Source organism: Anolis carolinensis, chromosome 1, assembly GCF_035594765.1.
Source record: "Anolis carolinensis isolate JA03-04 chromosome 1, rAnoCar3.1.pri, whole genome shotgun sequence".
Taxonomy (NCBI): domain Eukaryota; kingdom Metazoa; phylum Chordata; class Lepidosauria; order Squamata; family Dactyloidae; genus Anolis; species Anolis carolinensis.
In genome coordinates, this window is record NC_085841.1 from 89,545,742 (window position 1) to 89,571,945 (window position 26,204).

Genomic DNA, 26,204 nt, shown 5'->3' on the forward strand with positions numbered 1-26,204 from the left:
CTGAACTTCTGGACCGAAAGGCCACAGGTTTGAATTGGGGGAGCGGAGAGAGCCCCCACTGTTAGCCCCAGCTTCTGCCAACTCAGAAGTTCGAAAACATGCAAATGTGAGTGCATCAATAGTTACTGCTCCGGCGGGAAGGTAACGCCACTCCATGTAGTCATGCCACATGACCTTGGAGGAGTCTACGGACAACGCCGGCTCTTCGGCTTAGAAATGGAGATGAGCACCAACCTCCAGAGCAAGACACGACTGGACTTAATCTCTGGGGAAAACCTTTACCCTTTACCTTAACTACCACCAATTCCTCAATACTTTATTTCCCATACCACCAGACTTCGCCACAGCAACGCGTGGCCGGGCACAGCTAGTGGGTGTATATATTTAGTGCGTAACTCAGCCTGCAAATCACATTCTGCTTAGAAGTCACTTAAGTCTTCTACTGCTGTCAGCACCCTTGGGTTGTGCAGGTTATCATCCAGGGAGGTTTCTTTCTTTTCTTTTTGTTTATCTTGGAAGTAAATTTTTAATCGGAACAACTAAAAATACCTTGCAAAGGGCATCATAGAATACAGCAAGCACCAAAAATTGACTTTGTAAAAAAAAAATGTTTATACCCCCGCACCCATTACTTACATAGCATTATAAAAATACAGCACTGTCAGTTCTATCTATATATATAAAAGTGTGATGGCATCACGGCGACCCACAAAACAACAAAACTACAGGCCCCCCAACCTCGAAAGTTGAAAACACAACCCATCATCCACAGCTCTAGATTGATACAACAAAAAGAAAAGAAAAATAAAGTCCTAATTAGAGAGAGAGGGGAATAATTGCTTTTATCCAATTGCTGCCAGTTAGAAGGCTAAGCTCCTCCAACTTGGTCTCCTAGCAACCCAATAAAAATAATAAAAAACACTAAAAAAATTAAAAACACTAAAAAATTAATACAATAAAATACTATAATAACAGAAAATAACTAAAAATAATACAAGAAAATAATAAAATATAATAAATAAAAAGATAACTTACAATAAAATTAATAAAAAAAATACAAATAACGTCAAATAAAAATTACACAACAATTTTTAACCAATACCACCACCACTTTGCCACAGCAACGCGTGGCCGGGCACAGCTAGTGTGTGTGTGTGTGTGTGTGTGTGTGTGTGTGTGTATGTATATATATATATGGCTTGCAAATATTGTAGGGGAAATGCACACACACACAGAGGGATTTGCAAACATTTCAGGAAAGGAATTGAAAATGAAATAGTGCCTGAATATGGGGAGTGATTGTGATTAAAATTTAGAAGAGCTTGGCTGCCATACTTAGAATTATAGAGTTGGAAGAGTCCTCGTGGGCCATGTAATCCAATCTCCTGCCAAGAAGCAGGAAAATTGCATTCAAAACACTCCAAACAGATGGCCATCCAGCTTCTGTTTAAAAGCCTCCAAAGAAGGAGCTTTCCAGGTGATTTGATGCTACTAGAAATACTACTGTTGGCATGTGTCAAAAGGTGAACATGGCTTTTAGCTGATGTAGGGGACTTGACATAGCCACAGTGCCAGGTTAGTTTAGGTGAGTTTGTGAACATGGCTTTTCCCGATATCAAGGAAAATATGAACAGACACATATTAATTTACAGTGCTTATTTTTAATCTTTTGCATTGCTTTGAAGTCATGAAAGAATTAGGTTCTATCGTGAAATGTTATACTTCTTTATGCCCAACCACCTCCCTTCAAGCTACTGAAACACAGAAACCTCAATTGCCTGTCAAATAAAAGCAGTTGTACTTTGGGGGTGGGAAATGTAATACCCAGAAGACCTGAGATGGGGATGAGGAAAGAAAGCCTGGCCCTACCAAATAAAATATAATTATTACCTTTGGGGATGTTATTATTTTCTGAGTACACATGTTAACATTCTTCCCCTTGAACAGTTGAAAATGATGAACCAGATCTGCCAAAATGAGGGAACATATACTGAAGTTTATCCCATTATTTAAATTTAAATCATTGGGCAGTATTGGTTAAATGGAACAGCACATTGCTAATATGCCTACATTTGATCCATGCATCTAGTAATTCAGAAGCTTTCAGAAATCCTGTAAGCTGCAGTATGGACATGTGTTCTACTTTGGATGTTTGTGGATATTTTTATTTGTTTTCTTTGCCTGCTGTTTTAGTGTTCACTTGGGTCGCATTTTAAAGCTTCCTTCTCATTCAATAAAAGTAGAAACCTAGACTCTATTCACATATTGTGATGACTCATGGGCCTTGTAGACCTGTTCCTAGTACTATTGTGGCAGACGAAGAGGAAAACATGGGGTTTTCGCCGGTTCAGCAAGAGCCGGAGTCTCTTCATCTGCAGGATGTTGATGTTTGCCCTCAAGAATTCAGCCAACAGGCCTTGGGCAGAACTCCCCTCCGTTTCCCAGGAGGGAAAATTATTCTAAAGACAGGGGAGTCAGGGAGGCTAATCGCAGAAGCCTGAGAATCGCTGCCAAACAAATGGCTGATTAGGTCTGCTTCCCTTGGGAAATTCTAAGGAGTCATGCATCTGGACAGAGTTGGGTTTCGCTTCTCGTTCTCTAGGGAAAGAGTTCTGTTGGCGGGAAAACGAGACCCAATATAGGTGTTTGGCGCGAGGGATTCTTTGCGGAGTCAATTGATCAGCTTGAGGAGAGAGATCGTGTGTGGACTTCGTAATCCCAGTTCCTTGCTTCCCGGATCAAGCTTCAAGCCTTGCCCTGTCTCACGGTTTTACCACGGACTCTGTTCATGCTTCATGTTCGTCTTGTCTCCAGTCACGGATCTAGTCAAGAATCAAGTTTATTTCCAGCCTTGTTGTGAAGCTTCATTGGACTCTAAGACTCTGTTATTTCCCCACACTATTGCTTGGCAAAGTGTGTGTTTCGGTCAAGTGGATTAAAACTTTGAACTCTAATATCTTATATTGGACAATACATTTATGGACTATATTTGACCTCATCTGAAAGGTCTGCTTCTGAACTATATTCTTCACTTGTTTTTATTGATTTTATATATTTCTTTAATAAAGATATTAGATAGAGACTGGCCTCTGTGTAAGGTTATTGGTGCTCTGCAGCCAGGGACCTGACACATATAGACCTTTGTGAATTGGAACGCACACACAGAGCAAACAAATCCAACATAAAGCAAACATTTATCTCTCATGCAAAGCCATGTTGGTAGTCATGAGCATGGAAGTCGAAAGGAGAGGACATTGTGCCACCATGCTGTGAGCAAAACTAGAGAAAATTACCAATTTTCATGCAGCCCTTCTTTCTGTTCATTGTAGCACTTCCTTCAAGTATCTCATGAATTTTTATACTTCCTAACTCTCATCTTAGATTTATTTATAAATGAATAGGAATATATTCTCCTTTCTGTTGCATAATGTGAAGACATCAGAGTGTAGAGAAGAAGAGCAAGACATTTGCTCTAAGGAACTTGCTTGTCTGAAATTTCAGTGCAGATTTAGTAAACCTCCACTTTCAAACTTGGACAGAAATATGAATGTAGTTACACAGTGATATTTGCATTTTTCAAAATGTTATGCTATAGTTTGCAAATTCTAATATATGACCCTGAGTGTGTATTAAAAGAGAAAAGTGCACATATTAGGCAAGCACCATATTAGAGAGTCTCTGGTAAAATGGTATGTGTGTCAAAAATGTGTAGAAAATGCATTTATTAGGAGAAATGTGCACAAATACCCTAAAATATAGATGGATATTGAAACTGGTTAGAACAAATATACTGTTGGAAAAATGAGATCTGAAGTTAAATTTGACTAAGGATTTTTGGCTCATAGAAAGTCATCTAGAAAGATAAAGATCTAGCCTCCCTGATAACTTCCCTGATGTATGAGTCTATGCATAGCTTAGACGTGCCAAAAGGCTATTTCTTCAGTACAGTCCTGTACTTATGCTATCAGCAAGTTTCTAATAAAAGAAGGAAGTGTATGTGATGTTCTGTTCTGATACACTCCCACTCTGGAGTTGGAATATCTTGGGTTGGAGTGTGCTGGGTCAGCTTGATGGAACTGCTTGCCTTTGCATGAAGATCCTAGAGAAGCAATTTTCTTTATTCTCATAGGGTCATAAAATTGGAAGAGACCACAAGGGCCATTTAGTCCAACCCTGTGCCATACAAGAATACAAAATCAAAGCACTCCCAACAGATAGCCATCCAGCCTCTCTTTAAAAACCTCCAAAGAAAGATACTCAATCACACTCCAACGAATATGCTATTTCTCTGTCAAAACAGCTCTTACCATAAGAAAATTCTCCCTTACGTTTAGTTGGAATCTCTTTTCCTGTACAGTAGTTGGAACCCATTGCTCCATGTCTTGGGGCTCATATATATCTTTCAAATATTTGTGACCCAATACAAGCAAAAACACTCCAAGCAGAAATGCTCTGGACTCACTCCAGAGATGTTCAGATCCTCTGTCTCCAGCCTATGGCAGTGGCAGGGAAGGATCTTTAAGGTCAAGCCAGGCTGAAACCAATTCAGAAAGGCTCGGCTGTCACCCTTTTCTCTCATACCCGTCACTACAGCAGATGGCCAGAGAGCTCTATAGAGGTCCTGGCTGTCATCAGTTGGGTACCTTGATAACACCAGTGAGAAATCTCCAAAGCCTTCCAGCCATCTAATGTGGCAACAGAAGCAACATGGACCTGATCCATTCCCCTTTCCCTGTGCTGGGTTTCCAGTTTAGCATTTCAGAAAATGGGGTTGGTAATAAAATCATCCCCACTGTTTTTCAGGACAGATACAGAAAATACCGCAGTTCTACAACATTTCTCAATACACACCACACTTTACTCCACATGTTTTTTTGTTTGTTTGTTTGTTTGTTGTCAACTTTCCCACATTTTGGGTTTCCAAAGGTGGCTTTCAAAAATTGAAACAGGTGCCTTGTAAACTTAGTAGTTCCCAAAGAGCTGTCGGAATAGAAAATGTCCTTGTCTGTGAAAAGAATGTAGGGAAGGTGCCAGTTCTACTTCTCTGGAAAGGGAGATCTAGAGCTTAGGAGCAGCCACCAAGACAGCCCTTCTCTGTATTCCCACTAAATGTATCTGTGAGGGTTGTGGGACAAAAAGCTGATAAATGATAAAATAATGTAAGGAAAAGGTTCATAAGGCTAAGGTGCAAAATGAGGTCAGTTTTGCCAGAAAGGTTATTTGGTTATGTTAGTAGAAAAAAGAAGAAGAAAGAAATTGTAGGGCCCCTGTGTGGAGAGGGTGCTGAAATGCTAATGGGATAGGGAAAAGGCAGAGCTGCTCAACATCTTATTTGCCTAAGTCTTCTCCCAAAAGGAGACTGATGTTCAGCCTGACCAGTATGAAACTGAAGAGATAATAGGGAAAATGCAACCCAAAATAGGTTAAAAAGTAATCCAGAAATACCTGACTTCTCGAAATGAATCCAAGTCTCCAGGACCAGATGAACTACATTCAAGAGTATTGAAGGAACTAGTAGAAATAATTTCAGAATCACTGGCAATAATCTTTGAGGATTCTTGAAGTACAGGAGAAGTCACAGCAGACTGAAGGAGGGCAAATGCTGTTCCTATCTTCAAGAAGCGAAAAAAAGAGGACTCAAGCAATTACCGTCCAGTCAACCTGACATCAATACCAGGAAAGATTCTGGAGCAGATCATTAAAGAGGCAGTCTGCAATCACTTAGAAAGGAATGCTGTGATTACTAAGTGTCAACATGGATTTCTCAAAAACAAGTCATACCAGATTAATCTTATCTCTTTTTCCAATGGAGTTACAAGCTTGGTAGATGCAGGGAATGCTGTGGGTGTAGCGTATCTTGATTTCAGTAAGGCCTTTGACAAAGTTCTCCATGAGCTTCTTGCAAGCAAACTAGTCAAATGTGGGTTAGGCAATACTACTATTAGGTGGATCTGTAATTGGTTAAGTGACTGAATCCAGAGGGTGCTCATTAATGGTTAATAATAATAATAATAATAAATTTATTCTTATATCCCGCCCCATCTCCCCGAGTGGACTCGGGGCGGCTCACAACAATAATAAAAACAGTGACAAATTACACATTGTAAAATCAAACATGAAAAGCAGTCATACAATCAATACATACATCACATGTTAAAAACAAGGAGAATGGTTCCTCTTTATCCTGGAAATAAGTGACTAGAGGAGTGCTGCAAGGTTTGGTCCTGGGCCCAGTACTGTTCAACATCTTTATTAATGACTTGGATGAAAGTTTAGAGGGCATGCTTATCAAGTTTGCAGATGACACTAAATTAGGAGGGATAGCTAATACTCAAGAGAACAAGATCAGAATACAAAATGACCTTAACAAATTAGAGAGCTGGGCCAAAAATAACAAAATCAATTTCAACAAGGACAAATGTAAGATTACCACACTTAGGGGGAAAATGAAATGCAAAGATACAGGATAGGTGATGCCTGGCTCAACAAAAGTGTATGTGAAAAGGATCATGGAGTCTTCATGGACAACAAGTTGAACATGAGTTAACAGTGTGATGCAGCAACTTAAAAATGGGATTTTGGGCTGCATCAAAAGGAGTATAGTGTCTAGATTGAGGGAAGTCATGGTGCCTCTCTATTCTGCTTTAGTTAGACCTCATCTGGAACACTGTGTCCAATTCTGGGCACCACAGTTCAAATGAGATTTTGACAAGCTGTTAGGTGTCCAGAGGAGGGCAACTAAAATGATGAAAGATCTGGAGACAATGACCTATGAGTTGCAGCTCAAAGAACTAGGGATGTTTGGCCTGCAAAAGAGAAGGTTGAGAGGAGACATGATGGCCATGTATAAATATGTGAAATAATGTCATAAGGAAGAGGGAGCAGACTTGTTTTCTGGTGCCCTGGAATCTAGGACATGGAACAATAGCTTTAAATTACAGGAAAGGTGATTCCATCTGAACATTAGGAATAACTTCCTGACTGTAAGACCTATTCAGCAGTGGAACTCTCTGCCTCAGAGTGTGCTGGAAACTCCATCCTTAGAAGCTTTTAAACAGAGGCTGGATGGCCATTTGCCAGTGGTACTTTAATTGTGCTTTCCCTGCATGGCAATGGATTAGAGTTGATGGCCCATGTGTTCTCTTCCAACTCTATGATTCTATGATTCCATAATGTGGCATCTAATAATCCTAACTGTGCTGACCAAGCCTGTTAAGTGAACAGTGGACCCTTGGTCTATGGTGAGATTTGGTTCCAGGACACTTTGTGGATACCAAAATCCATGGATGCTCAAGCCCATTATATGTACTGTGTCCTGATGTTAGAAATCCACTGAAATAAAATTGGCAAAACATTTTTGTTTTTTGCTTTTTGGAATTAATTTTTTTCTATGATGTGAATGGTTGAATCTATGGATACAGAATCCATGGATACAGAAAACCACCTGCAATAATGTTCTCAGAAGAAGGGGTCAGCCACTTCATTCTGAACTCTTAGGAGAAATGTTTCTGTTTCTTAACTAGCAAATCTTTAAGAAGTTTGATTACAAATTTTCCACCCAAGTATTTAATTTACTGTATTAAAAAAAATCCTCTAGGGTTCTCTAAGCAAAAAAAAAAAACAAAAAAAAAACACCCTGCCTCATAGCATTAAGTATTCAAGTAATTAATTAAGTTTTCATGGTTTCTAATTAGCTAAGCAAAAATAATCTGGAAGTTTCACATGGGAGATTCATTTTATTATGTCAACAAAAAATTGTGGGTTAAGTAAAATATACATGTTGAGTCATACCTTCTCATCCTGATTTGTCAAGAAGGAGCTGTGCCATAAAATGATAATGTGTTGGTAGTATTTAGTTTCTTTACAGTTCTCAAAATGTGGATTGATGGAAGATAACAGACTATCCTTTTTCCTTTGTGGATAGTGACTAATTTATTTAAGTTGGCTATTTGAGGCTTTTGTGTGTATGACACAGTTTGGTTTTAACAGTTCATTTTGATGTTTCAATTAATTATTTTAGAACCAGACTCATTCTCTATTCTTCCTTCCTTCCTTTTCTCCTCCTACTCTTCCACCTTTTCACTGGGTTTTCTCTCATCCCTGCCTGCATTTCCAAATGCAGAAATCCTCCCTCCTCACCCTTCTCTTGTTAAATAGTTCTAGGTCCCATAGAGGAGGCAGAAGATGGAGTTGTCAAGAGACAGGAGTCTCTGAGGCCCATCACCAGAGAAGTCTAGGGATGGTTAGTGTCTGAAAATGGCATTGGAGATTATGAGCCTATTTTAATTATTGTTATGTGTTCCTGCAAGTCATTGATCCATTTATTTCTTTTTTCTTTTCTTTTTTGGCAAAGTGGTTCTACATTGGCTGTTTCAGCCTAAAATGTTACACCTGTCAGAATGGGCCAAAAGAGTTATTATTTATTTATTTATTTGTTTGTTTACAGCACTTTTACCCTGCCTTTCTCAACACCGGAGGGGACTCAAGGCAGCTTCTCAACATGACAACAATTTTATGCCTTTAAAACAGAGTACAAAAACAAGCATTTAAATAAAATACAATATTAAAATACAATTAAAGAAAATTAAAAGCATTTAACTCCATACAACAGGGTAAATCATGTGATCCATCGGTGTAGTCTGGGCCGTTCCATTAGTCAGTTACACATCTTTCATATCTATTATTACACCAGATTTCTGAAGGCTTGGTCAAAGAGCCATGTCTTCACTTTTTTGCGAAAGGTCAGAAGGGAAGGGGCTGATCTGATCTCCCTGGAGAGAGAGTTCCATATCTGAGGGGCCACCACCGCAAAGGCCCTGTCTCTCTTCCCTGCCAATCACACTTGTGAAGAAGGTGGGACCAAGAGCAGGGCCTCCCCAGACGATCTTAGACTCTGAGATGGTTCATAGAGGGAGATACGTTCAAGACAGATAAGCTGGGCCAGAACCATTAAGAGATGTATCTGTTTAAGGTGGAAGATGGAGATCTCAGAACTGTTGGTTCTCCCTGTGTCTCTCTCCTCTTTCTTCAAATTTATTAAAATATATTTTCTATTATTAATAAGTCATTCAATCATTTAAAAATGTTCTTTAACCACAATAATAAGACTAGGATGATAGGATTTTCAGGCAGGTGGAGTGGAGATAAAATAGAATGAAAGGCAACAGTCTTTTAATTTCTAAGCTGAAGTGTTGGTTTGTTTCCAGATTGGCATGTTGGAAGTCCCTTCTGTATCCCATTCCTTAGCACAGCTCTTGACACCAGACATTAAAAATGAGCTCATGTTTTGGATAATTAAACTAGTAAGAATCCATCTAATCCTGTAGCTGGACAGAAAGAGATGATTTGCCAGATGAATGATCTGCTGAAATAAGGACAATTAGGTTGTGGACAGTTGGAATCTGCCTTTCTGCTCAATTTAATGATGCATAGTGAAGCCTAGCAAGAGAATTAAACCCAAAGGGAGGAAAAACAGACTTTTTTGTTTAGTCAAAGCAAAATATTTGATCATGTAAAGGACTGAAAATGGATTCCAAGGGAAAGGGTAGAATTCTATAAGTCAGAACTGTAAAATAAAATATTAGTGACAGACATGTGTGCCTCCAAATTTTCTTTCCAATTCCATTACATTTGTTTCTTTGTTATTTTTCATTTCCTTCATAAGGTAATTGTCAACCTTAAACAAATCATCTCAAAACTTCACATTGCCTGAGCATATCCTTTAAAGGATGTGATCAGCACAGTGACACACCAACATTTCTTTAAACGTTGACTAAATCTATTTTTGCTTCCAAACTCTTGCTATTATTGACTCCACAAGCTGCTGTGAAGACCAGACTTCCAAAGGCCGTCTGGATTTAGAAATTGCAGCGTATATTGGGTAGTATTCCTGATGCTAGCAAAGAAAGGGAGGCTTCTGTCCTTCCTTTCACCTAGAGGTCAAGCACCACTACTGTTTCACTAACCCAGCAAAATTAAGTATTACACATATTTTGGTTCCTCAAATGTTTGGCCTGTCTGTGTATATTTGACTTGCTGATTCCAGAATGGCAGCAGTTTTCCCCTATCAGCTCTAGTTTCTGAGACGCAGAACATATTCCAGTCCATCTGCTGATCCATAGAAAATAATGATAAAAGTATCTAAGATAACTAGAGTTGATGTGATCTATCCAATTGAATTTTCTGAATCGGTGCCCCAAATAACCCCAGGAACAGGCCTAAAACCAAGACATCAAGGAAAATGATGTTTTTTGTTGGGCTGGGTTGTTACTGAGAAAGGGAAAAAGAGTCAGAGGCAGGAAAGGTCAACTTGTATAAGGATAGAATTCACATAAATGTGCAAAACTTTATGGTTGGCAAGAAAGGGAAAGAAATGAAGAAGAAAGCAAAAACTACAGAATTGAAAGCCCAGTGAGAAAATAATAGAAGGAAGGGCATTTCAAAGCCAGTTGTCTAGAGAAGGGAGGGTCAAGAGTTGAGTCATAGAAATCTGGTTTAGGGAAGTCTGAAAGTAAGAGAGATAGGGGAAGCTAAGGTAAAAGGAGGTGACAATGGGAAGGATTGAAATAATCTGACGCCCCCCCCCCCCCTACTGAAGAAATACCAATATTCTGAGTCATTTCCTAACTTCATCCTTCTGAAATTCAAAGCCAGAGCATCTCTGCTAGGAAAAATCCTATTTCAGTTCTTGCTTTGATTATCCCCAAATGACAGATGGAAATGTTCTTTACTAGATTATTTGAGGCAGTTTTTTCACCTATTGATATCTTGAAGAGTCACAAGAAATTAGCTTTTGTTAATTTCAGACAAAAGTTGAAACAGGCTTGGTACTTCACCTCTGTTTACAGACTGAGAGACTGAGGGGTTCTTTCCCATTTGTCAACTAATCTATTTGGAGATTCCTCTCATCATGATCTGGTCAACTGGGCTGTCAATTTGTGTATAACGGTATAGTCTAAACAAACATAATTAACATTAGCACTTTAGTTACACACACTTAAATTTTATATGAGAGAATTAATTGGGTCTTTATTGTTGTTTTAGATCATTTTATCACACACAGCAATAGCGATAAAAAGATATTCTCTGCTTAAACAAAAAAACCATAATTTGTTCATTGTCTAAGCACACAGGTTACTGTTAACTTTTTATTACATGTAAGGTATTGTACAGCTTACTGCATATTACCATCTTCAGCAGATTCTTTTGTATTGATTTTAGCAATATTCAGTAAGAGGTATTATAGCTAGATCTTACACTTCTAATGAATTGTATACATACCCTATGTGTATTCCTAGCAACATCCTGTCTGTCAACCTACCAATCTGTCATTTATCTATTCATTCTAATTGACACTTATCTATTCAGGTAATAATTGCATAACTATTGTAGAACATTTTGGAACAAAGGCTATCTCTTACCTGCATCATCTCAGTATTTATCAGCTTTAGAGATTTCTGTGTAAGAGGCTTTCACTTATTAGCCTGGCTCTTGTCTCTTAAGAGCTTGTTTTATAGTACAGTGGTACTTAGACTTGAGCGTTAATTTGTTCCATGACTGAACTCTTAACTCAAAATGCTCTTATCTCAAAGTGAATTTTCCCATTTGAAATGCATTAAAATGCTATTGATCCATTCTGGGCCCCCAATACAACACCCCCATTTTTGTTATGTGTTTTTAAATAAGAAAATGTACTTTATAAATAACAAATAGTGTATAAATGCACATTCATATGGAACAATAAAAAGGAAGATTAATTTTAAAATGGTAGAAGCCCAAAGTTGTGACAAGGACGCACACTTGAGGCAACAAAAATGTGTGTAGGCCAGTGTAATAGCAAGGCAAGACCTTCACATTCACATGGAACGATAATAAAAAAGAAAGATCAACTTTAAAATGGTAGAAGCACAAAGGTGTGGCAAGGAAGCACAAAGTGAAGAGGAAGAAGCATTATTTTATTCATACTGTACTTATTCCAGCCTCCCTCCTTCTCTTGCTGTCTCTCCCTCTCTTTCTTCATGAATAACACATACCAGGAATAAAAATCACACAAAATCAACTAAGCTAAAGTTCCTCAAAGTGGACAAGAGCAAAGCAGACAGCAATCTTCCAAAGTGGACAAAAGCATGAGGCACGAGGCACGGAGGCTGCTCCCTTGAAGCCCTGAAATGCTGGTGCTAGTGCTCCCTGTAGCATTAGCTCTTAAACTCAAAATGTTGCTAATATGTCAAAGTGAAGCCTGGGCCAAACTATGGCTCTTAACTAAAAAGCTCTTAAGTTGGGATGCTTTTAAGTAGAGGTTCCACTGTATGTCCAATCCCTATTTGCTCAATCCAACTTTTAATGGCTACTCCAAGACTTTGGAATTCTCTCTCATCGAGCCTTAGTTGGAAACTTTTCTACTGTCATTTTTCAAGCAGACAAAAATCTTTAAGATAAGATAAGATATTAAATGGTTGTGGCAAAAGGGTCATTTAATTTGGCATGCCTTGCTTTCATGTTTGACATGCCCCTTGCTCCACTGCTGTTAATTCCATTGTTAGACCTCTTCTTAATCACTTCATTTTTCGGTTTTATACTGGAAAGGCCCAAAACTTGGAGCAATTTTATTTTATTTTAAATAAGTTCTTCTAGTCTCTTGATTGGGTTAGAGGTTCAGTAATCAGAATTCTGCACTATATTCTAGGTTTTTATGCAACACAGATTTGTAGAAATGCAGAATCGTGTGTGTGCGTACATGCGTACATGCGCCTTCAGGTATTCTATCAACCCCATGAATTTCATAGGGTTTTCATATGCAAAAAATAAATATATAATATATATTCAGAGATAGTTTGCTAGTTCCTTCCTCTGAAATACAGCCCACAGCATCTGGTATTTGTTTATGGTCTCCCATCCATTATATTACCAAGGTTATTATTGATTCCTTTCCTAATGATCCTCAGCAAGGAAGTTGCCTTTTTCACACTTGCTGCACATTGGCCTGATGTTTCAATTAGACCTTTAAGTATGTGCCTACATTTATTGTTAATGGTCAGTTACCACTAGCTCAGTTAACATCAATTTATAGGATTAGTCTTTTTCATCTGGAGTTTATCATTCTGTATTTGCTTACATTTTTGTTTCTACCACTCTAAATAATATACTGTCATCTGAAAATGTGACCACTTCAGTGCTTACTTTTTACTTGACCATTTGAGAACAAGTTAGAAATATTAGATTTCACCTTTTAAATATTCCGTCCATTACCAACCCTTTGTAGGAACTTCCTTGATACCCACTTGATCAGTAACATTTGGTAAAGGACTTAAGAAGATTTCAAGATTTTATGTTTCTACTTTGTGGTTAGAACCATGGTTTAATTTAAAGACAAACACACACAATTGCTAGGAGACAAGGACATATAAAAAGTTGAGTCTATTTTTTTGTAAAAACTTGGTAAAGCTTTACAAGCAAAAGTAACAAAGTGGCTCTTCTGGATTTTTGTAAAATGTTCACACCTAGTTTATAATAGTGTGGAAATTCTGTACCTATGAAAACTATGTTTCAAAAACCTTTCCCTATGCAATCCCCAGTGGACATCCCATGCTTGTTATAGAGGCCTCCTGGGCCACAGGGATAAGGGGAACATGGCAAATATCAACATTCCTCTTAAAAAGCAGCCCTTTGGCCTGAGTTCACCTATCAGTTTGGATCTAAATCATTATATTTACACTATATTCTGAATTCAGAATCTCTGCATTTGGATGCATATTTTTGGTTGATCTTGAAAAGGCAAAACTTTATATTTCAAATGTCTCTGCTCTGGCTGGACTTTTGATAGTAATTAGTATTGTACGTAGTTTTGTACTTAGTTCTTTTGTTCTTAGCAAAAATCAACCCCTTATTATTTACAGCATTTATATTCCGCCCTTCTCACCCCGAAGGGGACTCAGGGCGGATCACATTACACATATAGGCAAACATTCAATGCCTTTTAACATAGAACAAAGACAAACAAACATAGGCTCCGAGCGGGCCTCGAACTCATGACCTCCTGGTCAGAGTGATTCATTGCAGTGATTCATTGCAGCTGCTCTCCAGCCTGCACCACAGCCGAGATCTTACTATGAATGAAAAAAAGAAAATTGGGATACTTGTAGATGTGTGTATCTTACTCTCCCTGGCTCTCAAGATGGGATATACAGGAATTGTGATGGAAGAAAATGTAAAGGACTTGTCATTTAAGTTACTACTGTGAAACACTGAAAAATATAGGACCACCTTTTACTTGAAAATAATGATGAAAATTGGAATGCATCTGGAGATTTCTACATTTTTATCCCCACCCCAAACTGTAATAGTATTGGATATATTGGATATCTTTTCCTCTAGACATTTCTGGGAAATAGAGATAGGATATTGGCTAGACCACCAGCAGGAGGAATTTGCTGAGAAACAGAGCTTTCTACAAATATTTCCAGTTTAATCAGGTGCAGAAAACAGTGAATGAAATAGTACAGTACTACTAAAACACATTGCATTTCAGAGATATTCCTCTTAGGAGGTCTGAGAATAATGAGATAGCCACACAGATGTGGGATCCATATGTGACATGGTCACTGAATTGGCCTTGTAGATAAAGTGGAGTTGCAGAAGTACACCACTTGGTATCTTGTATATAGTATACATTCTACATCCGTATTAATTTTCTAATGACTATACTATTTCATCCCCTGAACTTCTCATATTTTCTAGCATTTCTTCAGCAAAATGCCAGCTTTTTTGGTTGAAGAATATGTGATCATTATTTCATGGGGATATGCCCAAATAAGATTGTTGTTGATATGAATGCTATTGGTATGTGGAGTAAAATGATTGGAAGTACAGAGGGAAAGCCCACCACCATGCCATCTTTTATTGGTTGCAATAAAAAATGTCTCCCCAAAGCTGCTAACTGCATAGAAAGGAAAGCATATTTTCTTACTCATATCCTTTCATCATATCCTTGCTTGGAAATTCTCAGCCATTCCTGTAATACTGAAATGTTGCTCTACTGTAATAAAAATTTCTGCAACAGTGGTTTTGATCCATACTGCGACTGGAGAAGGGGAACATACTGTATACCACACACACTAATGATTTTATTTGCATCAGGGCTCTGTGCTTACCCAAGAATTAGAACAACTGTGGCTTTCTCAGTTTAACAAGGGCTCTAATAGTCCCCTACCACTGGTTATCCTGAGTACATCTGATGAAAGTTATGGCCCAATAACACCTGGAGGGTCGCATTCTGTCCATGCCTGCTATAATAAACTAAAGACATAACTGTCCTATACATGCTGACAGGAATTTCTTCTTTTTTTGTCCTTATTTGATATCATTTTCAAGTAGCAAAGGATTTGAGTAAAGTGTAAGATGGGGAATATGATAGTAGTGTCTTTGTAATTCATTGTGTGCCATTTTTGCCAATTGCTTAATGTAAGCCAGGAATGAAGATAAGTACAAGTACTGGTATATTAATTTTACAGTTTAACTTTGACTGTCAAGATGATGTTGATCTGACTTGTTGGGCAAAAAATATTAACTATTAAAATGTTCTCTTTTTTTATAAAAAAAAAGAAGAAGAAAAAAGCAGGGCTTTTTTAACCTGAAAGAGCTGACACATTTTAAAGTAGAAATTTTTGTTCCTAACAAGTCAGAAAGAACACATTTGAGCAATGAAGTGACATTAATTAAGAGCTGGCCTTGGTATAAATGAAGAATTGTAAACATCATTAAATTGATTAATGGAGTATAAAAGAAAGTTTAGCTTTCTGGTCTTATATCTGCCCACTGCACTGATGGAAATTCTGTTTCATTATGTGTTGTAAGCATTTTTTTTCTTTCCCTTTTGACAGGTAATATTTGAAGCTGAAGTCTCAGATGGAAGAAATGGCTACATTGCCATTGATGACATCCAGGTTTTGAGTTACCCTTGTGGTAAGTAGTGGTTAAGAATGATATTTTTCTGAGAATGACCTTTTCCCCATAATTCCCATCAACTGTTTGGAATTGTGGGAGTTGAAGTCCAAAACACCTGGTGGACCAAAGTTTGTCCATGCCTGCTCCAGACTGAACAAAAACATCAAAATCAATTTTCTGTAAAGCCCGTTAGTAAAATACTGTTGAAAATGTCTAAATTATCTCTTTTCTTTAATTGTTAAGAGTGAGTCCATATTAAAATAACATGTAGCAACTCTGGAAAAATGCCTCATCTCTCACGCAAGGGAAATTTCACTGTCATGGACAGCCATATTGAATGTGATTCTTCATAACCATGTCATACCAGCTTGGCTGACCACTTATATAGACCACTGCTCCTCAAACTTGGGTTCTCCAGGAATCCTAGGAAGTGGGGCCAATGACCAAGAACTCTGAGAATGGATTTCTGAACCTGGAGAGGACCAATGTTTGAGGAGCACTGATACAGGCAGAAATCGTTTTGACCACTCTTGCAAATTTTGTTCCACCAACAAATATCTATAATGTGTTTTTTAAGAAAACAGAGGACAAACCATTAAGGGTTGTGGTGAGCTAATGGCATCAGGAAGAACATATGAAGCTCACTAAGGCATTTCTGATGCCCTTGGTTCCTTACATATGGGTGATTTGTTTAATTGCTGCTTTGATAACTATCCCAGAACTCTACTTCACCTCCTGAATATGTTGCCCCTCCAATATAATTTTTTTAAAAAAATACATATTTTTTTTTAAACAAAATTACTGGAAAATCAGTAGAAAAGGTAGGGTTTGGTGTTATGCTATTCCTTTTGGGCTGCATAAGGGTGTGAATATGACCTTTGGTTTTGATAATTAATATGAAAGTTTAATTGTTTTTCAGTTGTATGGAACTTTTAAAATTAAAAATGGAACAAAACGAATGTCTTCCAAGAAGGCTTAATTTAGGAGGGCTGTATGTGTGTATAGGGTATCCTGATATATATATATATATATATATATATATATATATATATATATATACACACACACACACACACACACACACACACACACACACACACATACATACATACACACACACACACACACACACAGAGAGAGAGAGAGAGAGGGCTAGCTGTTACCAACCTTTTTCAATCCTAATATTTTACACGGATGGTTTTATTACAGAGCTTACCTTGAGGCAATGTGTAAGTATGAAAAGCTTTGTCAGTGGGTTAAATGTTGCTGTATCTAGTGGTGCAGGTGATATTTACTGACAAGGGTTTCTCCATTGAACTGGATCACACTTTATATACAGCTAATTAAATCTGACTTTTTGTATTGTTAATGCTGTGGTTAAACATTGCAATGGCTAAATACAAAATGTAATGGAAATTCAGTCTGAATTTTTGGACTTCCTTTCAGTTGTGCCTGGTGTATTATAAATCACTTTATATATAATTCATGTTTGACAAGCTTAAGCAGAGTTAGTGCAGTAAGGAAAGAATGATGAAGACTGTTTTGTTCTCTTTTGTGAGCTGAAACAGATGTTTTGTTTCATAAAAGAACTAGTTTTACCCAAAGATTGCAATAATGTGTATCTTTTGGAAGAAGTAGACAGGTTTTTTTAAAAAAAGCCTGTGAGTACATTTTGTAACTTTCATTCTCCTACCTATGCAGACAAATCTCCTCATTTCTTGAGACTGGGGGATGTGGAGGTTAATGCAGGCCAGAACGCTACATTTCAGTGCATTGCTACAGGGAGGGATGCAGTGAACAACAAGTTATGGCTGCAGGTAAGATTTAACCCATTCTGATCCATTTGCCAGTATATTTCTGGAAAAAAATTCCAAATGTTCTAGTGTTTGTTCAGAATAAATCTCATAACTGAAAGTGTTTTTAAATTTTTATTTTGTTGTTTTTGTTCTATCTTCTGTTAAGATAGGGATACCTCAGTGAGTATTTGCATACAGCTAGGTGGTGGACTGAGGAAACACCTGCCATGGAAAATGCTAAAGGATACCTGTGGCAGTCCCCATCACTTCCTCTTGAGACCCCCACCTTTTTACCATATCCACACCTCCTAAACTCCTCTAAGTGTGGTGGGCAACTTTAGCATGTATTGGAGAAACGTAATTGGAATCCATTGCTTCATCTTCTAGTCCCTGTAGGAGTAGTAACACACTGGCTCCATGTTCCAGATGAAAGCCCTTCTGATAGCTAAATATCAAGTTGATCTCAATCTTCTCTTATCTCAGCTAAACCTGTCTATCTCCCTAAGTTGTTCCACATAAGGCTTGGTTTCCAGATATTTCACCATCTTGACTGCTCTTTTTTGGACATTTCAGCTTGTAAATGTCATTCTTGACATAGAAGCAATATTCCACATAAGGCCTGACCAAGGAAGAAGAGTGGCAATACTACATCCTCTGGTGGGAACTGCAGTTGTAGGCCTATAAGTCCTCTAGATCCTTTTTACATATATTATTTTCAAGCCATGGGATCTCCTACTTCACTAAGTTATCTGAAATCATCTTTTTGAAGGCCAGAGTCTGACTACATTTGCCTTCCTCTTTCCTTTGAATACAATCCCAAGAGAACACGGTCACTTCTACCCAAGGATACCACTATTTCCATCCCATTGACCTATTTATCTCTGTTGGGTAGGATCAAATGCAAAAGAGCTGATCCCCATGGGAGAAAATGCAACCCAAAAGGCAATTGTAATAGATTTATGAAGTTTTTTGTGTGAGAAAATTGCCTCGAGATTAACTGCTCTTAAGTATCCTTGACTTTTTAAAACACAGCCCTCTGTATGCCTGAAGTATTAACTATTAAATGCGCTGAACAGGATATACATATTTTATTAAAATAAATATATAAAATAAAATAAACTATAACGTTTCTGGAACACTGCTTCATCCCATATGAGTCTACCAGAAATTTGAGATCTTTGAAGGTGGCCCTATTGTGTATCCTAACACCTCATGAAATTGCATTGTTGGGTACACATGACAGGGTCTTCTCTTTAGCAATGCTATAACCAGAGAGAGTGTGTTAACTTCATTGATTGTAAGTTTCCAGCAGACAGCCAAAGAGTGGCATTTATCTATTTTACATTTAGATTTTAGGATTGTTTTTAGGTGTTTGAAAATAGTATTTTCATGTCTTTTAAAAAATGAATTTTGTATTGTTTTAATTGTTTTTACTTGTTTGTCACCTCAAGAGCCTCATGGGCTGGGAAGCAACATAGAAATATTTTAAATAATTACTAAATCATTTTAATCACAATATACAAATACATCATTCTGCTCTTGAGTCTTGAATTGTTAGATTCATCTGCCTCACACATATGTCAAAGAATCACACTGCTATTTAACACCACACTGCAAGTTATGCTGTCACCACTCCAGCAGGGAGCTTTGAAATGGTTGAACAGAAGCTCTCTGAAGCTTTAGGTGTTCTTAGTGCCTGTTACTGTGGAAACAAGCTGATTCCTAATCCATCTAAAATGCAGAGATGTGCTTTTCATCTTAAGCATCTCAAGCTCTGAGGATTACCTGGAAAGGAATCCAGCTGGAGTATTGCAACACACCAAAATATCTGGGAGTTACTCTGGACCAGGGGTCCCCCAACTAAGGCCTGGGGGCCACATGCGGCCCATCGAAGCCATTTATCCGGCCCCTGCAGCAGCAGCTCCCTCTTCCTCCTCCTCCTCCTATCCTGTCTCCTTCCTCGCCTTCCAAAGCTTTGCTTGTTTATAATGGTATTTTAATAATTATTTAATTAATAGTTAATTATTAAGAGGTGCTTTGCTAGTGCTTTTGGTGCACAAAGGCAGAAGGAGGTTGGCCCTAAATGGCCCAAGCGGTCTCTTCCAACCCTCTTTATTATTTTTATTATGATTATGATTAACATTGAGGCTGTATTTATTCCTGTTTTTTTTTGTTTTTTTTACTTCAAAATAAGATATGTGCAGTGTGCACTGCATAGGAATTTGTTCATAGGTTTTTTTTTCAAAAAAACTATAGTCCAGCCCTCCAACGGTCTAAGGAACCGTGAACTGGCCCCCTGTTTAAAAAGTTTGGGGACCCCTGCTCTGGACCAGGCTTTGACTTACAAGAAGCACTGCTTGAATATCAAGCAAAAAGTGGCACAACCTGGGGATCACAACCAGAATTAGTGAAGCCATCTGCCTTTGCGCTTTGCTACTCTGCTGCTGAATATGCATGTCCAGTGTGGAATACATCTCACCATGTTAAAACAGTGAATGTGGCTCTTAATGAGACATGCCGCATTATCACAGGATGTCTACTCCCTATGCTCCTGGAGAAATTATACTGTTTAGTCGGTATTGTACCACCTAATACCTGTCAGGAAGTAGCAGCCAGTAATGAAAGGAGCAAGGCATTGACATCTCCAGCCCATCCTATGTTTGGATATCAGTCAGCATGTTAACTTAAATCAAGAAATAGTTTTCTAAGAGAGACTCGTGGGAACATCTCAGCAAGCGAGAGTCCAAAAGTGGCAGGCTAAAACTTGGAACCTCAGTCAGTGGCTGATACCGGATGAGAAATTCCCTCCTGGGCACACACAAGACTGGGTGACTTGGACGGCACTGACCAGCCTGCGCACTGGTACTACGAGTTGCAGAGCCAATCTTAAGAAATGGGGCTTCAAAGTAGAGCCCATGACATGCAAGTGTGGAGAAGAGCAAACCACAGACCACTTACTAAAATGTAGTCTGAGCCCTGCCACTTACACAATCAAGGACCTTCCTACAGGGGACACCAGAGGCACTTGAAGTGCTCAGGTTCTGGTCAATAGAAATGTAGTACAATGCCAAGTTTTTAACTTTGTCTGTGTTTTTTTATGCATTATAACTGTATTCTCTATTCGCTTTTGACACAATAAATAAATACATAAACACCACACAGTGATTCTTACATATATATGTGAGGCAACTGAATTCAAGGATTCAAGAGTTGCATGATGAGTCTGTAACATGTAAAAGAATATGGGGGAATGATCATAGTATACTTTTGACTTTATCCTTCAGTCTGATAATGTTACATTATAATTTTTCAATAATGGCAATTTTATTTCACTGTACACAGCCAGTTTAGTAGTCACATATCTTTTCAGTGGGAATTATGCACATCAACAGATTTACTATCATACAGGGACTAGTTTTTTTTTCAAACCTTACTTAAACACAAATGACACAAATAAAGAGGTTTAGTGTAGTACAGTGAGTGCCAAAATCACTTTAAAAGAATCTGGATGATTGTCACAGATAAGAGAGTTCCAATGACAATAAGCAAGTATTAGTGTTAGCTCTTCTATCTAAAATGATTACTGGATCAAACCTGGTAAAAAGGAGAAGAAGAAAAAACACCAGCTGGATTAATTCTATATTTCTCAGTCCTTTGTACCAAATAGCTGACAGGTTATTTCAAATGATTTCTCTCAAAGGAAGATTGTTACCAGCCAAATCTGATTAGCAGACATATGTTTGTTGTACCTAAAGTGAGCGATTGGATATTGTGTGCCTTTTCATTTCATTAAAAACAACCAAAACATGCAATGAGTTCAAAGCTTCTACCCACCAAGAGAAGATTACAACATGTAACACTGCAAATTCCACCAAACAATAAAACGTGGGCAATGAGAACAAAATGATATGATAATCCATGTTAAATGTAGGCCTCTATTATAGGCTGTCAAATGTAATTCTTAAGATCCCAGCCCTAAATCTGCATACGAACACTAGCAAATGTAACAATGCGGCAAACCTGGAGAGAAAGGGAATGCTTTGAATAGTTTCCTGAAAGTTTTGCTGAATGAAACATGGCAACTAATTTATAGGAGATTATTTTGCATGAATAAAGGAATGATAGAGACACTGCACTTTCATATTTCTTGTGCTGTTGCTCTGCCTATGCACACTGGAAAAGGAATGACCAAAAATGATTCATTTGCATGTCAGGCACCTCTAGGTGCATCGATATAGTATTATTAAAAGCACAAAAGAACACATTTACTTTCTGATTAATATGTAAATGTGCAATAACTGGAAAACATGGTCACTCAGCAAACATGTTGACACTTAGGGAATGTGGTAGGGAAATAAATCTTCATGTAGGAATAAGTAATTTCAGCTATTTTCTCCACATGCCACAAAAAAAGTGTTTCTTTATTCTATCAAGTACTATTTGGACATCAGGACTTCAAGAGGAAAGGAGAATATTTGTTCAAAAATGCATATTTCTGTGTATGCAGTAAACATATTTGAGGAGGAAATGTGTATCTTGCTTAAAATATGTAGACTTATAAAGAAATATAGCCCCTTTAATAATAATAATAGTAATAATAATAATAATAATAATAATAATAATAATAATAATAATAAACATCAAGAATGACCATGTGAAAACTGTGGTCAGCAAAGAATACACACAAAGGGTCAGAAAAATTCTCAAAAGCAAGATCAATGGAGGCAACACCATCAAGGCCATAAACACCCTCGCAGTGATGTTGACCGGCTATTTCTGCCTAGAAGATCAGGTGGCAGAGGACTCTTACAAGTAAAACAAGCTGTCGAAGAAGAACATGCCCTCGCAGAATATGTAAAGCAAAGTGAAGAATCTGCTTTGATTGAAGTCAAAAATCAGAAACTCCTCAAAGCACAGCAGACAAAAAACCAGTACAAGAAAACTGCACTACAAACTAGAGCTGACGGCTGGCACAACAAAACATTGCATGGAAAGTTCCTTGGCAAAATTGAAGGAAAAGCTGATGAGGAGAAGGCCTGGCTATGGCTCATGAATGGGACCCTGAAGAAGGAGACAGAAGGCCTGATCCTTGCAGCCCAGGAGCAACCCATCAGAACAAATGCAATTAAGGCCAAGATCGAAAAATCAGCTGATGACCCAAAATGCAGTCTGTGCAAGGAAGCTGACGAAACCATTGATCATATCCTCAGCTGCTGTAAGAAAATCGCACAGACAGACTACAAACAGAGGCACAACTATGTGGCCCAAATGATTCATTGGAACTTATGCCTTAAGTACCACCTCCCAGCAGTAAAGAACTGGTGGGATCACAAACCTGCAAAAGTATTGGAAAATGAGCATGCAAAGATACTGTGGGACTTCCGAATCCAGACTGACAAAGTTCTGGAACACAACACACCAGACATCACAGTTGTGGAAAAGAAAAAGTTTGGATCATTGATGTCGCCATCCCAGTTGACAGTCGCATTGACGAAAAACAACAGGAAAAACTCAGCCACTATCAGGACCTCAAGATTGAACTTCAAAGACTCTGGCAGAAACCAGTGCAGGTGGTCCCGGTGGTGATCAGCACATTGGGTGCTGTGCCAAAAGATCTCAGCCGGCATTTGGAAACAATAGACATTGACAAAATTACGATCTGCCAACTGCAAAAGGCCACCCTACTGGGATCTGCGCACATCATCCGAAAATACATCACACAGTCCTAGACACTTGGGAAGTGTTCGACTTGTGATTTTGTGATATGAAATCCAGCATATCTATCTTGTTTGCTGTGTCATACAATAATAATAATAATAATAATAATAATTATTATTATTATTATTATTATTATTATTTCTTACTTGCCTCTCCTTGTGGCAGCTAACAACATTGCTAAAGACACACAATAATCTAAAAACATTCCACCTAATATGCATATTAAAATGTTTCTACAAAATATGTATTAAAATACACAGAACAAAGATTAAACATAAGATACAAGTTTAAAATTCATTATTAAACCTGGCTGGGTAGGCCTATCAAAAGACATAGATTGCTGGATTGTTTTTAAATTTCGACAGCTGTCAGAGCTTTTCCGGCAGGTCATTCCACAGTCTTGGGGCGGCTGATGAAAATGTCCTCTAGGTAATGGTTGCCAGTTATGTTCTGGCAGGCTGGAGCGGATGCCCCTCAGAGGATCTCAGTGTTCAGGGAAGATTGTATGAGAGAAGGCGATCCAAACCATATAGAGTTTTTGTTTTGACCTAAGATTAATGAACATTTGTTGTATCGCGAGATACTGATCATTGTGTGTTGGCACCTACGGGGAAAAGATATGTGTACAGGAAAGGTTTAATAATAAAGTTTTTAGTAGCCAATTGAATAACATCATTATGGAAAACTATTGTTAAAAGTGCATGCATCTACTGATACCGCTTAAACACTTAATGACTTTCCAGCATTTTGCAGCCTTTTCATCTGGGGTGCAGTGTTTTCCCTTCTGCTAATAGAAGTAGTTTAGTCAGTAGAAGCCAATGTTCAAAACCTGTGCTATGTCTTTACAGTTTTTCTCCTGAAGATAAATGTGTAAATTTTGAAAGCTTGTTTATGAAATGAAAAACCTCATCATATGGACAAGTTTGGAAAATGCAGAGATATATATCCATGTGACTGGGAAGAAAACTTTTAGCAAAACACCAAATAACATTTGAAACTCATAGTCATAAGAGTAGTAATTACTTACTTCTGTCCCTTACATGGCAAGTGAAAATAGACACTGAAAGAACAGCCACAGTGAAATGGGCATCACAACAGCAATGGGCAATCCAACCCAGAACCTTTCTTTGTTGCCTTTTCAACAACTCCATCCTCAATTATTATGCTCCATTGTTTGTGGAATAGCACTTTTAGGGAATCTTTAGAACAGGCTTGCACAGCTTGGCTCTTGTAAAGGGACAGGATTCCCCAAAAACCTTTCAGCGGGCAACCTCTCTTCCCTTTCTCCCTCACTGCTAAAGGAGAAATTCCCCCACCATTTCTTCAACCAGGGGCGGGGGAGAGGCCTGAGCCCATCCCAGCCTGGTGTTCAGCCCATCCTAGCCTCCTGCTATTCCCAGGGAAACAGCATGAAGATGGGAAGGAGCCTGAGCTCCCCCGCAGATCACAGGGAAGGCTTCTGCAGACCACATTCAGCTTGCTGGCCACATGTTTTTCAAACCTGTCTTAGAATCGCATACAGAATTTTGTCTCGTAGACTTGGTGGTATTTTGGCCAGGTAAAGGGTTAGCCATTGTCATCCTGTCTGAAGACTGGAATAGTTTGAATATAGGAAGGGCCTGGGGATTCCAAATTAAGGAAGGTGCAGATTATACAGCTAGGAAAGATTTCTTTTTGAAACCCAATTTCTAGAATCTCTCTGATACTGTGGCTGTTTGTTTTCTGACTGTGGACATTTTACTACAAAGTGGTAGACATTCCTAACTCTGCCAGGTTAAAAGAGTTTAGGGGAAAACAAGTTTCAGTTTCGTGACACTTGGGGCCATTTTCTTGTGACAACCTCAGCCTGTACAACTTGTGTCCAGACTGTTTGATGGATAATTGCCTTCCATCTGAGCCAGCTTGAGTTTAAACACCTACACAGTAGGTGGAGTAAGTTTTCTTGGCACAACTCTCTATCAGCTTTAGGAAGGGAGGAAATTCACTGCTTGTTTGCTTAAAGAACAGGCAAACCCTGAGTTGCAAGCATCTGACTTACAAATGGCTCATAATTAAATACAGGGGTGAGACAACAAGAAGTAAGAGAAATCTACTCCTAGGAAGAGAGATTCACTCCCGGAAGAGTTAACATGGGAAACAAGATGCCTCCACTGAAACTTTGTTTCAACTGCAAGCCAAATTTTTCAAAATCCAATTATATTTGGATGGAGTTACACTTAAAAATATGCCTGTTCTGAATTACATAAACATTCAACTTAAGAACAAACACGCAGAACCTATGTTGTCCATAGCCCGGGGATTGCCTGTATTAAGGTGATAAAATTTTAGTGATATAAGAATTCCCCAAGGTCTTTGAACTTAACTTCAAACAAACTGTTCTACCTACAGAACCTATCTTGTTCATAACTTAGCAACTGCTTCTATTTACAACATAACACCTCCTAGCCCACAAGGGCATTTGAGGCAGTTCATAATAAATCAAAATAGAATAATCAGTACATAGATCTTTTTTTAAATAAAGGAAGAGAGTAAAATATGCCTTAAAGGTAAAGGTTTCCCCTGACATTAAGTCCAGTCGTGATCAACTCTGGGGGTTGGTGCTCACCTCCATTTCTAAGCCAAAGAGCTGGCGTTGTCCATAGACATCTTTAGGTCATGTGGCCGGCATGACTGCATGGAGCGCCGTTACCTTCCCGCCGGAGCAGTACCTATTAATCTACTCACATTTGCATGGTTTTGAACTGCTAG

General features: G+C 38.3%; 1 protein-coding gene across 17 annotated transcripts in view; it reads left to right on the forward strand.

The window, feature by feature from the left end:
• The window catches only part of ptprk (protein tyrosine phosphatase receptor type K), a 461,736-nt gene that overhangs the window by 210,239 nt on the left and 225,293 nt on the right, over nt 1-26,204 (forward strand). For all 17 annotated transcript variants that reach the window (XM_062978846.1, XM_062978854.1, XM_062978881.1 and 14 more), the window contains exons 4-5: nt 15,879-15,960; nt 17,644-17,759. In XM_062978846.1, the coding sequence (XP_062834916.1) occupies nt 15,879-15,960; nt 17,644-17,759 (198 nt within the window). The remainder of the gene's footprint in view (nt 1-15,878; nt 15,961-17,643; nt 17,760-26,204) is intronic.